Raw genomic sequence first — 15,345 nt, 5'->3', positions numbered from 1 at the left:
TCCTGGCTGGTTGAGGGGTGGTGAGCATCCAATGGGGTAAAATGAGGAGAGAGGCTCTGGGATGAAGTTCAGTAGTTTAGCTTGATAAGAGGGAGCCACAGCAGGTTCTTGAGCTGGAACATCTGCACCCTGGGGTTGACATAATGGGATGTGGGTGCATTTATTAACAATAATGAATGACAGCAGCAGCCCCTCCTGTGTGTGTGTGTATGTGTGTGTGTAAAGGAGTAAGAGTGGGTGGGTGCGGTACAATGGATCACCTTTGTGTGGCCTTTCTAACTATAATCTTGTAACTCCCACTCAAGTGACTGGGCAGGACTGTGTGATAGGGTAACTGTGGCCCACCAAAGGGATTGGTCAGTTTTGCCATCCTACTGGGCTTGAAATGAGCCACCTCAGAGGTGAGAAAGAGAAGATACCACCACCACCAAGGAAGAACAGCCAGGAACCAGCATGTCCTTTGGACCCAGGATCCCTGCGCTGAGAAGCTCCTGGAACCAGGAGACAGAGAGAGCTGTTCACACTGAAGATCGTGAGGGGCGGCAGCAGAAGATGGCATGGAGGGCTTCCTGGTACATGGCAAGAGAAAGCTGAGTGCCTCTGGGCAGAGGCCAAGGGCCAGGGAGAGGCGTGCCTGCAAGCACAGCTGGTAAGAGACTGTCCTGATCTAAGAACTGCATCCCGAGTGTGCCTGAGTCTGAACCGTAACTTGGTACTTTCCTAATAAACCCCACAGTCGTGAGTATTGTCTGTGAGTTCTGTGTGGCCGCTGCAATGAATTAGAGAAGTAGAGAGTGCTGTGGGAGGGACGGTTGGTGTCAGTATGGGTAAAGGTGGCAGAGAGAGGAGGCATGTCTGACCTCTGGCTCATAGGAATCAGCCTTGGGCTGTTGATCTTGGTTCTCCTTCCCCCTTATGAAGTTAGAGGAGGTCAGACACTGCCCCCAAGTCATTTTTACAGTGGGTCAGCTACGCCCCCCTGGGCCCACGCTCACCCCGATCTTGCCCGTCTTTGCGGCCATCATGAGGGGTGAGAGACCGTCGTTGTTGAGCACGGCCTCCAGGTTGCTGTCGGGAAACAGGCGGGCACACTTGAGCAGCAGCAGGTCGTACATCTTGGTGACGAACTTGGTGTTCTCGCGGGTGTTGTCAGCGATGGCCACCAGCGCGTGTAGCACCGTGTTGCCGCGTGAGTCCTGCCGCCGCATGTCCGCCTTCTTGTGGGGGTTCTCCGTCAGGTAGTTGACGATGTGGGGCTGGTTGGTGCAGGCGGCCAGTGACAGGGGCAGCTCACCTGTGGGCCAGGTGGATGGGGGGTAGTCAGTGTAGGGGACCCCCTGAGGTGGGGATCTGCCTGCGGATCCTTAGGGAACCCCATGAGACTCCGGGTGCAGGACTGATACCACACCACTGTGAGCACATCACTTCTGTGGGTGATGCTGGAGTGATGGGGGGGTGGCTATTTGGGAGCATGGCCATGAGGATTTGGGGGCTGTGAGGGGCTGGAGGAGTCGCTGGGTGGTGCATATGGTTAATGCCCTCGGATGCTAACCTAAAGGTTGGTGGTTCAAGTCCACCCAGAGGTGCCTTGGAAGAAAGGCCTGGCAATCTACTTCCAAAATACCAGCCATTGAAAATGGATGCACTACTCGAAGAATGTAATCAGTGTCACTGAATTGTACATGTAGAAACTGTGGCACTGGTATATGTTTTGCTGTGTATATTCTCAACAAAAATGAATAAATAATTAAGAAAAAAATTCACCCAGAAAAAAAAAAGAATCCTTGACTGGTAAGCTTCCAGATCTCCGGTTCTACCCTCTAATCCCCATCTCCACTCCGTCACCCCAATGTCCTATCCCACCTACTCTTATATCTATTTATAATCACGGTTAAAGATTGCAGTATTCTTTCCCTTTCCACTCAGCTGAGGCAGACTGACACCTTGGAAGCCATGCTGAAGATGGCAGAGCCTCAAGGTGGGAAGAAAAAATAAATAAACAAATAAAAAGAACTACACAACTTGGGGAAGAAAAAAATAAAACCCTATGGAGCACAGTTCTACTCTGACACATATGGGGTCCCCGAGTCAGGATCAACTCAACGGCAACTGGAAAGTAGCTGGAGGGGCTGGACATATGCGATGGTGGAATCTCTGAGTTTGTCCCCAGGTCCCACATAATATGAATGTGAGCAGGAGAGATAAAATCTTTCAGTAGTCCAGCCACAAGGACATGGCAGTGATGGGGACCGGGTCCAGCAATCTGACAGTTGGCCCCAGTGTAGCTGGACTCACACGGCAAGGTGCTGGGTGCTAAGGACTCATCAACTCCGTCCCGCCTCATCTCCACCCCAGGTTCTCATGCACCCATTGTACAGATGGGGAAGCTGAGGCTCAGGGAGGTGAGGTGCTGTGCTGGTGGTCTCATGGCTGGCAAGGAGCAGAGGGGCTTTTGGACCAAGGGCTCTGACTCCCAGCTCTCCCTTCTCACAGCATAAACTCAGGGAGCAAGACAGAAACACAGCTCGTGACTCCAGGGCGGGTCTGGGCCCCTGGCCAATGCTGCTCTAGTGCTTGGAGAGCTGTCAGGGCTGAAGACACCAGCCTGTACCCCTTGCCCCCCACCTCCAAGCTTCTCCCCTTGGTGTCCCAACCCCCATCAGGGCCCCTCCTCACCAAAGTAGAAGTAGCCACCCTCATCCTTGGGCTGGAAGAAGCGCCCTCGAGCCTGGGCGTGGACGTCGGCCCCTTGGGCCACAAGGAGCTCCACGTAGTGTTTGCAGCGGCGCTCAATGGCGATGTGCAGGGCAGTCTGACCTGCAGGGGTACAGAGGGACAGTCACCCGGGGAGGAGACCCTACCAGGTCTTGTTATTAGCTGCCGTTGAGTCCATTCCAGCTCATGGTGCCCCCAGGTGTGCAGAGTAGAACTGCTCCATAGGGTTTTCAAGGCTTGACCTTTTGGAAGCAGATCGCCAGGGCTTTCTTCCAAGGCACCTCTGGGTGGGTTTGAACCACCAATCTTTTGGTTAGTAGACAAAGGCTCAACCACTGGCACCACCCAAGGACTCCCTACCAGGTCTAGGCGGGCTGAATGTGTACACTGAGGTGGGGACTGCAGGCTGGAGCCTCAGCCAGCCCCACCCCAGGGCAGCAAACAGAGCCTCAGGCGGTCTCCGGAATGCAGTGTTTGATTCATATGAGCCTAGCTCTGTTGCACCGGGCGGAGCAGAGTTCTAGGCTTGAAGGATATCAACTTGAGAGACTGCAAACGTGGTGACTTTCAGACTGACACACACTTCAATGGCAGAGAGGTAACAATGACATCCTGGTCTCACAGAATTTTGCACCATGGATGTGAAACTCATGGGCTTCGAAGCTTAATATCAAGGCATCTGAAAGGTCAACTCCGATTCATACATCTCAGAATTTAGAACTAAGGAGGGAGCTTGGAACCGGGTCACCCTTACTTCTTAGAGCTGTTGGCTCACAGACTCGTTATCATGGAGTCTCAGGGTGTCCGAACCATAGCATCTCAGGTCCAGAACTCCAGGTTCATGGGTTACTAGGCTCACTGTAGCTCAGAATCTCGGAAGCTTTGATTCTGAGACTCAGAATATTAAAGTTGGAAGGGCTAATTATTGTTCCTTCCTTCCTTCCTTCCTTCATTCATTCAACGATCAGTTCCTGGTACATGCTGGTACTGGAGGCACAGACCAAAGCTCTCGGGGCCAGACAAGCCAGGGTGGTGCCCCCGACACCCCTACCAGTTCCCACAGCCCCTCCCCCCTCCCCCCTGGTCTGGCCTAGCCCGGCCCCACCTCGGTAGTAGACGTCCCGGAAGGGCGAGTTGATGAACTCCTGCACGTTGCCGGTGTGCTCGGCGATGTCCAGGAGCAGGGGGATGGTGTCGTTGCAGCCACTGCTCAGGTTCAGCAGGGCCTTGGGCAGGCAGGTCTTCCCCGTGGACGGCTCTGGGGGCAAGGATGTGCGGGGTGAAGCAGTACTCGGCCCACGGCCCCTCGACTGCTGGGCAGGAGGGGATGGAGCCCTGGGCAGGGAGTCAGGGGCCCTGGGATCTGGTCCTGGCTCTGTTGCTTCTCCTCTCTGAGCCTCAGTTCCCCGTCTGCCCAGTGGGGAAGTCCACCCATTCTTGCTGCTTCTCACAGCACAAAGAGGGTCAAATAAATTCATGGGGTACACGTGTTTTTAACTATGGGAAGCTGCAGTCTATAGGTCAATACTTCCCAAAGCTTGTCGTGGAGAAATTTTTTTATTGTGCTGTAATATATACAACATAAAATTTTCGCCATGTTTTCAAGTGTACAATTCAGTGGCACTAATGACATTCATGATACCATGCAACCGTCCCTCCTATTTATTTATTTCCAAAACATGTTTTTTTTCCCAAACATGTTCTGCAGAATTTTAAAAAGGGCTTTGTGATCCAATAAATAAGGGAACATGCTGGACTCAACAAAGCCAAGGGAGCAATGGTGGTTCAGTGGTAGAATTCTCACCTTCCATGCGGGAGACCTGGGTTTGATTCCCAGCCAATGCACCTCATGCGCAGCCACCACCTGCCTGTCAGTGGAGGCTTACGTGTTGCTAGGACGCTGAACAGATTTCAACAGAGCTTCCAGACAAGGACAGACTAGGAAGAAAGGCCTGGTGATCTACTTTTGAAAATCAGCCAATGAAAACCTTATGGACTGAAACGTTCTGATCCACAACAAATCATGAGGATGGCACAGGGCCAGGCCTAGTTTTGTTGCATTGTGCATGGGGTCACCAGGAGTCACAGCTAACCACAACAGCAACAAACAAAGCCAACTCTATTTCTTTATTGCAGGACTTCTCAGAGCCTTTAGAATACTAATGAAACTCTAAAAGTGAAACACAGCAGGCAGTGTCTGCCTACCTATTTCAACAGGAAGCATTTCACACTAGTACCCCTAGAGGAAGTGGAGGGGGCCTGCAGCGTTCCCCAAAATGAGGGATGCATGCCACCAAACAAACCCGTTGCCATCGAGTCCATTCCGATTCATAGCGACCCTATAGGACAGAGTAGAACTGCCCCATAGAGTTTCCAAGGAGCGCCTGGTAGATTTGAACTGCCAATTTTTTGGTTAGCAGCAGTAGCTCTTAATCACTACGCCACCAGGGTTTCCATGCATGCCACGGTGGACCTGAAATTACCTTAGGAGCGGTGGGAGAGGATTTTAGGGGGTCTGCCTAAGTGCAAGGCCAAATCTCCATCTTTCTCACGAAATCAGTCTCTATTCGGTACTAGTGGGTCCTTAACACCTTTTACTAATGTCCCTCAACACTCTTCTTTCCCTTGCATATATTTTTATGGTTACACCAGTTTATATTTTTAAAAAGTGAGTTAATCAAAGGAAAACTCTGTGAATTAAGCACAGGGCGACATCAAATGGGGACTCCGGAATGGCCAGTGGGTGGGAGCCGCTAGTGTGGGGAGATGGGCTCTTCCCTGGAATCAGGCACTTCGGGGTCCGAATCCTGGCTTTGTTCCCAATGGCTGCATGACCCTCTGTATGCTTTGGTTTCCTTCTCAGCTCAGTTGAGACTATGACGGGGAATCGATGAACTAATCAATGTTATTGATTAGCCCAGCACCAGGCAGATAGGAGTTCTCAATAAATACTACCTGTTGCAGTTATTAAAAAGGCCCTTGGGTGGTGCAAATGGTTTGTGCTTCTTTACTAACCTAAAGGCACTACCCAGTAGCACCGTGGAAGAAAGGCCTGGCAATCTGCTTCCATAAAGATTAACCCAAGAAAACCCTACGGAGCAGTTCTACTCTGTGATACATTAGGTTGCCATGAGTTGGAATCGACTCCATGGCAACAGCTGTGGTTTTCTGGTTGCAATTATTCCATGGGGGTGCCTTAGGAACAACCATTTCCCTAGGTCCAGGCATCAGAGGCAAGAACTTAAAAGACTCATAACCCGTTGCCATCGAGTCGATTTCGACTCATAGTGACCCTACAGGACAGAGTAGAACTGCCCCACAGGGTTTCCAAGGAGCGCCTGGTGGGTTCGAACTGCCGACCTGTTGGTTAGCAGCCGTAGCTCTTAACCACTACGCCACCAGGGTTTCCTGAAAGACTCGTGGAGACCTCAGTTCCAGTCCCAGGCCTCTATGGAGTGAGGCTGTTACTTGGACAAGCCTCCCGCCCCACTACTTGCCCTCCCAGAGTGGACACCTGGAAAATACTTCCTGAATGAATAACTGACTCCAATCTGCCATCTGCATAATGGAAGGGCTGCCCCAACTCTGGCCAAGGCCCCAGAGGGAGCTGTCCAGGTATGACCACACTCAACTCTAGCCTCCAGGTGCTAACTGTTTTCTAATTGTCTTTCCGGCACCTCTTAATGCAGACCTCTTTGTCGTTCCCTCCCAAAAGCTGCCTCCAGCTCCAGTACCTCCCGTTCTCAGAGGATGGTGTCCTGGGCATCATCCTTGTCCCTGCCTTCCCCTTCTCCCCCACATCCAACCTCCCAGCATGTCCTATCGATTTTACCTCATATTTCTTCAATCCATCCACCCATCTCCACTTCCACTGCCACCACCTGGTCCAGCCACCATTTCTCTTGCATAGCCAAGATGTCTCCCTGGTTCCCCAGCCCTCTGGCCTCCCTTCAATCCACTTTCCACATAGCAGACAGAGTGGTCACCTCAGACTGCAACTCTGATCATGGTGAGCCACAGAGCCTTTGCGCATGCTGTCCCTCCATTCCCTTCCTGATCTGAAACACTCCTGCCTCCTCTTTTTCACCTGGTTAACTGCAGCTCATTCCTGACTCAGCTCAAGTGTCACCTCCTCCAGGAAGCTCTCCCAGATTTTCCTGACTAGGTCAAATCCTCCAACACAGCCTCTTGTTGGCACACAGGATAGTTTGTGATCGTGTGAATATTTCTGTGATTGCTTGAACATTGTCGGTCTCACCCAGGAGACTGTGAGCAACTAGAGGGCAGGGTCATGCCTGCTACATTCACCATGCCCCCCTCACCCCCACACTGAGCACTGTACCTGACACTTGGTAGGTGCCCAATACCATTTGTTGTGTTAATAAACTTTCAATGAAGGGGCAAGCTGGGCACTAGAGATAATTCCAAACCACAGATGACCCAAAGTGGCTTGTGAGGGGTGTGGATGTAGACCCTGGCTTTGGGTCTCCACAGCCCCAGAGCTGGGCTACAGCGGGGTAGGGGCTGCCAGCCTGGATTCTGGGATGAAATACCAGGAACAGCATCTTCCCAGAGATGGGGAAAGATAAACACAGTTCCAGGGCTCGACCACCAGGTGGTGAAGTGGCTCTTCCCATAGGGGGCTGCTGGAGTGAGGGGTCCTAACCTTGCAATTGCAAAGTGGAGGTTGTCTAACTTTGCCAGGAGTTTGGGGGGTGTCACAGGCTTCCCAGAAAATCATATAAGTTCGTGAACTTCTAGTCAGAAAAACATTCAGGGGCGAATCCAGGTTTTGTGGGACTGAAGCTTACACAATTTGGGGGCCCTCTGTGGAAAAGGGCACACAATTTTAAATATAAAATTAGGTCCAGAGCCTGAAAGGGGCCAGAGCAAGCAGAGGGCCCTGAAGCTTAATTAGTGTCATGAGCTTCACGTAAATCCCCCTCTGCTGTTTTTGTTATCTGCCCTCGAGTCAGCTCCCAACTCATGGGAACCCCATACACAGCAGGATTGAACCATTGTGATCCACAGTCTTCACTGGCTGATTTCTGGAAGTAGATTACCAGGCCTTTCTTCCTGGTCTGTCTCTGTGTAAGCTCTGCTGAAACCTGTTCCGCATCATAGCAACATGCAAGCCTCCACTGACAGACAGGTGGTCCCTGTGCATGAGGTGCATTGGCCAGGAATAGAATCCGGGTCTCCCGCATGGAAGGTGAGGATTTACCACCGAACCACCACTGCCCCCTAAACCCTCCTCTACGCTTGCAACATTCTCTACAATTTCAGGGAGCCCCCCAAGCCGATCTTGGGTTCCCACACACATCTGCACATGCGTGCATGCACACACACACACACACACACACACACACACACACACACACATACACACACAGGCCTGGGGGGCTCCCAGATCAGGCTTAGAGTCCTGAACTCAAGAAGCCAGAAGCTGTAGCAAGCTCATCCTGGCCTGGTCTGCCCACTGAAGCCACACGCACCACTGCCCTCAATTCACACAAGCTTGCCCCCCTCAAGTGTCCCCCACCACCACTTTTGCCTAATGAACTCAAGGGGACCAGGAGGGGTTATTTAGCCAGGTTCATATGTGGCTTATCTCCAGAGTAGATTATTCATACGGTCACTGAGACCGTCTCAGAGTGAGGATCCCCCCACGACTTTAAATTGTGCCCCAAAACAAAGCCACATCTTGCGGCCAGACAGCATAAGTGAATATTTTCGATAAATCCTGTGACAGGCACAATGATGTTGCATTGTATTGTTTGATGTTCAAAGAATCAGTTTCATAAAGGTATACATGAAAAATACACCACAGACTGGGTCACTTTGTTTTGGCACTTAATCAAAGTACCAGAAGCTAAAAAAAAAAGGCCTTTGCTACCTTGAAAACGTTATATTGAGTGAAATCAGTCAGTCACAAAGGGACAAATATGTATGATCCCACTTATACGAAATATCTGGAACGGGCAAATGCAGAGAAAACAAAGTTCATTTTGTGGCTACCAGGGGCAGGAGCGAGGGGGAAAGAGACGCTTGTTGCATGGGGGGAACTGAGCTTCTATTAATGGTGCTGGAAAAATTTGTAAATGGAGAGTGGGGACGGTTGCACAATGTGGTGAACATACATAATGTCATTCAGTGAACTATACACGTAAAAAATGTTGAAGTGGCAGGTGTTTGGTTATTTTACCACAACAAAAAGAAAATGGCCTCTCCTGGCCTTGGGGAGACTCCCCAGGCTGGAGCTGCAGATCACGGCCGGCCGGCCTTCCTGCGACAGCCCTCCTGGTAGCTAGCAACTGCTGCCGTCTTAACTTTTTATATTGATTTGGGGGGATCCTTTGATCAGTTAATTAGGGTCCAGCTGGTACCTGGCACATAGAAGAGGCTGGCTTTGGTGAAAGGGCTCACAAGCCAACCTCATTTTACAGGGAAGGCCTGAGGCAGGGCCGGGAGCTGGCGCCCTGAGGTGGGTGTTTTGAGTCTGGACAGTTTGGAGAGCAAAGAGACAGCGGTAGTGGGGGCTTCAGCTTAGAGAATCCAAAAAAATCCACTGCTGTCAAGTCGATTCCAACTCATAGCGACCCTAGAAGACAGAGTAGAACTGTCCCCATAGGGTTACCAAGAGCTGCTGGCGGATTCAAACTGCTGACCTTTTGTTCAGCAGCTGTAGCTCTTAACCACTGTACCACCAGGGCTCCTTCAGCTTTGAGAAGGTGGCCCTAAAGCCGGGACAGCCAGGGACTAGGGTGGGGTGGGGCCGAGACCAGGAAGGCGAAGCAGGAATCCCAGATGCCCTGCCCACCCCCCAGAGTTTCCCTCGGAGGGAGAGCAGGGGCTCCTGGGACCCCAGGACTACTCTTATTCCCCAGTTTTCAGATGAGGAAATTGAGGTTCAGAAAGGCCAAAGAATTCCCTGGAGACCAAATCAAACCTGTTGCGGCTGAGTCGATTTTGATTCATAGCAACCCTATAGGACAGAGTAGAACTGGCCCATAGGGTTCCAAGGAGCGGCTGGTGGATTCGAACTGCCAATCTTTTGGTTAGCAGCCGAGCTCTTAACCACCATGCCACCAGGGCTCCCCCTGATGGAGGAGGGAGTCTGCTGACTCACCACACTAACCTTTTCATACATAAAGTGAGTGCGTTGAGTGGAGGTAGCTGAGGCACAGAGAGGTGAAGTAACAAGGCGAAAGACCCACAGGACCAAACTCCTGTCCGGTGCTCTTCCGGCCCAAGGGACGACACTAAGGGGGAAGGGGACCCAATGCCAGGCCTCCCCCAGCCCCCAATGGCCCACCCACTCTATGCCCTCCTAGGTGGCTCACCCCGAAACTCCTCATCGGTCAGGCGCTTCTTGTGGGTCAGCAAGAAGGGGAGCAGTCCGTCCAGGTCAGCAGTGGAGCCCCGGGACACGATGTCAAAGAGGATGGGCCGGTTGAAGACTTTGAGGATGGGGGGCGGCTGAGGGGCGGGAGCTTTGGGGGTCTGTGGTTGCTTCCTAGAGGGGTAAGGAGGCAGGGTGATGGGAGGACTCGGCCCCTGTCCGCACCACTGTCCCTGGCCTTAGGGGCCCGTGGAGTGAGGGGGCAGCTGAAGCCTAGGGAGGAGACAGACTTGGAGGGGAGGGACAGCTAGAGACACCAAGGAATGATTTATCCAATACACTCTACCTAGAACCTACTGTGTGTTGGGTGGAGACTGAGACAGAAACACATAAGCTGCCCATCCATCCATCCACCCACTCACGCACCCACCCATCCATTTGTCATTGATCGAGTACCTAGTATAAGCCACACAGAGACTGAAAGAGACAAGACAAGGAGAAAATAAAAGGGGAATAGCAGATTAAAATATAATGCACCTTATTCAATCACTTAGTCATTCATTTATTCATCTAATCTCTGAGACAAATGAGAACATGCAGATAGGTCCATGGCATGTTACAGAACTCAACGGTACTCTTGTTACTGAGCATCTGCTGTGTGCCGCAGAGCCTGTATGCACGTGGGAGAGGCGCTGAGCTACAGAGGCAGGCGGAGGAAGAACACAACAAAGGCAGGGCTGGAGAAGAGATGGAGAAACAAAAAGAAACAAACCCACGGCCTATCAAATTGATTCAGACTCATGGCGACCCCATGTGTTACAGAGTAGAACTGCTCCATCGGGTTTTCTTAGCTGTAATCTTTATGGAAGCAGATCACCAAGCCTTTCTTCCGCAGCATTGCTAAGTGGGTTCGAACTCTCAACCTTTAGGTTAGGAGTCGAGGGCAAACCATTTGTGCCACCCAGAGTCATCTGGAGAGAGAAAGCAGGGGAAAAAAACAGAGATGCCAGGAGAAGGAGGGCTTGGAGACACTCATTTAGTCACTCAACAAACGCTAATTGGCACCCATTGTGTGCTAGGTTCTAAGAGAGAACAAGCTGGGACCAGGGACACCAGAAGGGCAGGAATCTTCCTCCTCATGTTAGCCACTCGGCCCAGGCCTGGCACATATAGGGAAGCAATAAAGAATCTGTTCAATAGGTGTTGCTGTCGTTAGTCGCCATGGAGTCGAGAAGGGGACAGCAGACACCCCCCTTCCTCTGCCCAGGCCCCAGGCTCTCCATCTCAGGGGGCACCAGGAAAGGAATCTTCAACATCATTAGTGGGGACAGAAGCTCTCTCACCAACAGGAACACAGAGACTGGTACAGCTCCTAATGAGATGACCTGGGCAGCCCCCATTATACCTGCTCCTGAACTTGGACCTTTAAGCCAAAAAACTAAATAAAAAAGAACACCCATTCCCATCCCCCAACTCCACTGAGGCAGGACTTTGGGGTCTCTGGGGACTTCAGCAGCTCAGCCAGCAGTTCAGCTGAAGCCCCCACTAAGCCTTTAGGCCTTGAGTGCCTGGAGTGGGGGTGGGGTGAGGGCTTGAAGTAGGTCTGAGGGTGGGGGAGGAGGGAGACGCCAAGCCTACCAGCTTCCAACAGCACCTAGGAGGGCCTGGGCACAGAGAGAGGGGGACAGTGGGCACTTCGCTGCCCTGGGCCTCAGTTTCCTCCTCTGAGCAGAGGTTGTGCAGATTGTCTGGGTTCCTTGGACACCCTCAAGCCCTTACCTGTGCATTTCCCTCCCACTGGAACACTCTTTCTCTCCCCTGCGTGGCTGTCCCTTCTTATCCCTTAGCTTTGGGCTTCATTGTCAACTCCTCCAGGAAGCCTTCCCAGACTACCTTTCCTGCATCGGCCTCCCTCCCCTATCTCAGCACCTCCTCTTACTGGAATGTATATTTATGTGCTTACTTCCTTGATGACTATCTCAGCCTCTAATTTGAAGGTGCCACAGGAGCAGGGGCAGTACCTTGTCTGCTCACCCTCGGAACCCCTGGCATACAGTGAGCGCTCAATACACGTTAATTAAATGAATCAAATGATTCAGTGCATCAAGAAAAGGAACTGCTCCTGACCAGGCAAGGACAGAGAAGGTGGACAGCCTTCATCCAAGGGTGTGTGTGAGTCTGGGACCAGCAAGGGGCAGAGAAGAAGGCCAGGCAACAAGAGGATATCACCAGATACTCAGATCCATCTCCACGACACACAGAAGCCTCTGAGGGGGGGTTTTAGGGAGCAGCCTAGGAGAGGGGCTGGTTACCAAGTCTGGGTCAATTCAGGGCACAGCAGGGACAGCAGGGCTGGGACCTAGAGAGGGTCATCACTATACTAGCTCAGCATGGGGGCTGGAGGTGATCGTTGGAGCTGGAGGTGACCAGGAGGCTGTGAGCCTCACCCCCAAATTGTCCCTGGACTCCCTCAAGGGCCAGGAAGGGAGGCTCGATCCCACAAGGCAGGGAGTTTACAGGCAACAGATACCAGGGTCATTCTGGGTCCTGAACCCTGGGGGCTGGGTTTACAGAAAGCCACACAAATCACACGCAGATACCAGGCAAATGCCTAGGAGGTCTGGGGTCTGGGGTTGGAGGCTCCCTGTCATTAAGGCGGCCACACCCTGCTACCCTACCCAGGCCTTCTCTCCATCCTCCTCTTCTTTCAGCCTCCTCCTTCATGCAGGAGAAAGGGTTAATGCCTTGGGGCTTCCAGCTCTCCCCAAGCCCCAGGAAAGCCACTGGACGCCCAGGAATGAAAGTGATCTTGGAGAAGACCCAGCAGGGGCAGCTGGGGTGGCAGACCCAGGAGGAGAAGTGGGTAGATAGCTGGATGGATGAATAGATGAGCAAATGGATGAAAATATTAGTGAGTGAATGAATGAATGAGTCAGTGACTAAGAAAGTGAATGAGTGAATGAACAAAGGAATGGACAGATAACTAGGTGAATTAATTGGGTGCTAGAAGTATTGATGACAGGGTACATGGTTAGGTGGTACAGAAGATGAAATGAAAGGGGAAAAGAATACAGATTAGAGATGAAATGAATGAATTTTGACTAGTTTGATAGATAGCTGGCCGGTTGGGTGAATAGAAACAATGGGTAGGTGGCGGGATGGATGGATGTTTGTATAAGCAGATGATGGATGGAAGGTTGGTTGTATGAGTGGATGGGTGGGCAGAGAGATGATATATGGGTGGATGGGTAGATGCATGTTTGAATGAGTGGATGATGGATGGATTGGACACATGGAAGGGCAGGTGGACAGATGAGTAGGTGGATGAATGGATGAGTAAACAATGGATGGATGGACAGATGGATGGATATAAGTGAGGATGATAATGGCTAGATAGAAGATTGGTTGTATGGGTAGATAATGGACAGACAGATGATGGATAGATGGACAGATGAGTGGAGGGACCGGTGAAATGGGTAGGCGGATGGATAGGTGGGTGAATAAGCAGATGAATGAATGGATAGATGAGTAAATGGTTGTACAAATGAGTTGCTGGATGGATGGATGGATAGATGGTGGTCATACAACAGAAAACAAGTATATGGGAAGATGGATAGATGGATGGTGGTTGGATGAATATATGGATAAATAGATGCATAAGTGAGTGGATAATAATGTCTGGATGGAAGATTGTATGGGTGGACAATGGACAGGTAGATGATGGATAGATGGACAGATGAGAGGATGGATGAGTGGACAAATGAGTAAGTGGGTCAATAAGCAGATGAATGATTGTATAAATGAGTGGATGGATGGATGGATGGATGGACAGATGGACAACAGAGAGATAAGTGTATAGGAGGGTGGACAGATAGAGACAAGCATGTGGGAGGGGGGACAGATGAGTGGTGGATGGATGAATGGACGGATGGATGGGTTCTGCACAGAGGAGACCACTGACCAAGCAGCCAGCAATACTCACTCCATAACCTTCCTCCTCCGCCGCTTGTTGTCGCTGGGGTGGTGACGATAGGTGCCGTAGTCAAAGAGTGAATCCATGGGTGCCTTCTTGGGCCCAGGCACCACCGAGGACTCATAAAGGGTGGACTCCAGCAGGTCGATGGGGTTGGGCACACCCTTGCGGAAGGCACCCTGGAACTTCACGCGCAGGTTCGGCCGCCCATCACCCGGGCCGGGGGGACGACTGGCATTGGCTGGTGAGGGCGAAGGAGAGCCATCCTCCCCCTCAAACAGGTTGGCCAGCGAGGAGAGGGGGAAGGCCTCCCCGCCGGAGGTGCCACTCTCGTCTCCGGGGGGCTCAGCCGCCTCCCCAGGCCCCGTATGGGGGCCATCACTCAGATCTGCCATGTTGGCCCCGGCCCCGTCTGTGCCGCTCGGCCTGCAAGAGAGCAGGAGGGGAGTCAGGCGGAGCCCGGCCAGGGGTGGGGGCTCCAGGAAGCCCCCCCCATGTAGGCAAACAGCACCACCGCCAGTGGCTTCAAAGCCACTCTTGTAATGACAGGGGCACGGGGCGGCCACTCCCAGATGTGGTCGGCCGCCAGCCCCAGGCAAGAGTTGCAACAGGAGCCTCTTTGAGGGACCTGGAAACAGGAGTCTGCCTCAGATCCAGCGCCCTTGGGCACTGGCTGAGGAAGCAGGGCCTCAGAGTCACCCTAAGACCCCAAACCTGGAACTCTGGGCCTACTGCTAACCAACCAAGGCAGCGTCGGAGCCCCACAGAGCAGGGTTCAAATCCAGGCTCCACACTTAGTAACTACACGGCATTGGGCAAGTCAACGTTTCACAGCCTCAGTTTCCTTATCTATACAATGGGGTGTCTAAGCTGAGTTCATGGGGAAAACAAGCATTACCATGGCCAGTGCAGTGCCTGGCATATAGTAAGCACCTACTAAACCATAACCGCAAGGGCAGTGCTGGTTCAGCGGGAGAATTCTCTTGACTTGGCCTCAGTTCAATTTCTGGCCAATGCAGCCACCACCCGTGCGTCAGTGGAGGCTTGTATGTTGCTCTGATGCGAAACAGGCTTCAGCGGAGCCTCCAGACTAAGACAAACTAGGAAGAAATGCCTGGCAATCTACTTCCAAAAATCAGCCAGGGAAAACCCTATGGATCACAACGGTCCCATCCGCAACCTATCATGGGGATGGCGCAGGCCAGGCAGCATTTCATTCTGTTGTACGTGGGGTCGCCATGAGTCAGGGGTCAGCTCAATGACAGCAAACAACAAAACAAACTGTGACGTTAACTGTGTGCTTCGGGTGCCCAGA

General features: G+C 52.0%; 1 protein-coding gene across 1 annotated transcript in view; it reads right to left on the bottom strand.

Moving 5' to 3' along the window:
• Window positions 1-14,425, bottom strand: part of TRPV4 (transient receptor potential cation channel subfamily V member 4) — a 28,541-nt gene extending 14,116 nt beyond the window's left edge. The window contains exons 1-5 of the mRNA XM_012556273.1: window positions 14,040-14,425; window positions 10,059-10,231; window positions 3,821-3,973; window positions 2,677-2,817; window positions 996-1,294 (exon numbers count right to left, since the gene is read on the bottom strand). Of these exons, the coding sequence (XP_012411727.1) occupies window positions 996-1,294; window positions 2,677-2,817; window positions 3,821-3,973; window positions 10,059-10,231; window positions 14,040-14,425 (1,152 nt within the window). The remainder of the gene's footprint in view (window positions 1-995; window positions 1,295-2,676; window positions 2,818-3,820; window positions 3,974-10,058; window positions 10,232-14,039) is intronic.
• Between the last annotated feature and the right edge of the window lie 920 nt (window positions 14,426-15,345).

This window comes from Trichechus manatus, unplaced genomic scaffold (assembly GCF_000243295.1).
Source record: "Trichechus manatus latirostris isolate Lorelei unplaced genomic scaffold, TriManLat1.0 scaffold00061, whole genome shotgun sequence".
Taxonomy (NCBI): Eukaryota; Metazoa; Chordata; class Mammalia; order Sirenia; family Trichechidae; genus Trichechus; species Trichechus manatus.
The sequence above is the reverse complement of the archived record's forward strand: the minus strand, read 5'-3'. Positions and strand labels throughout refer to the sequence as shown.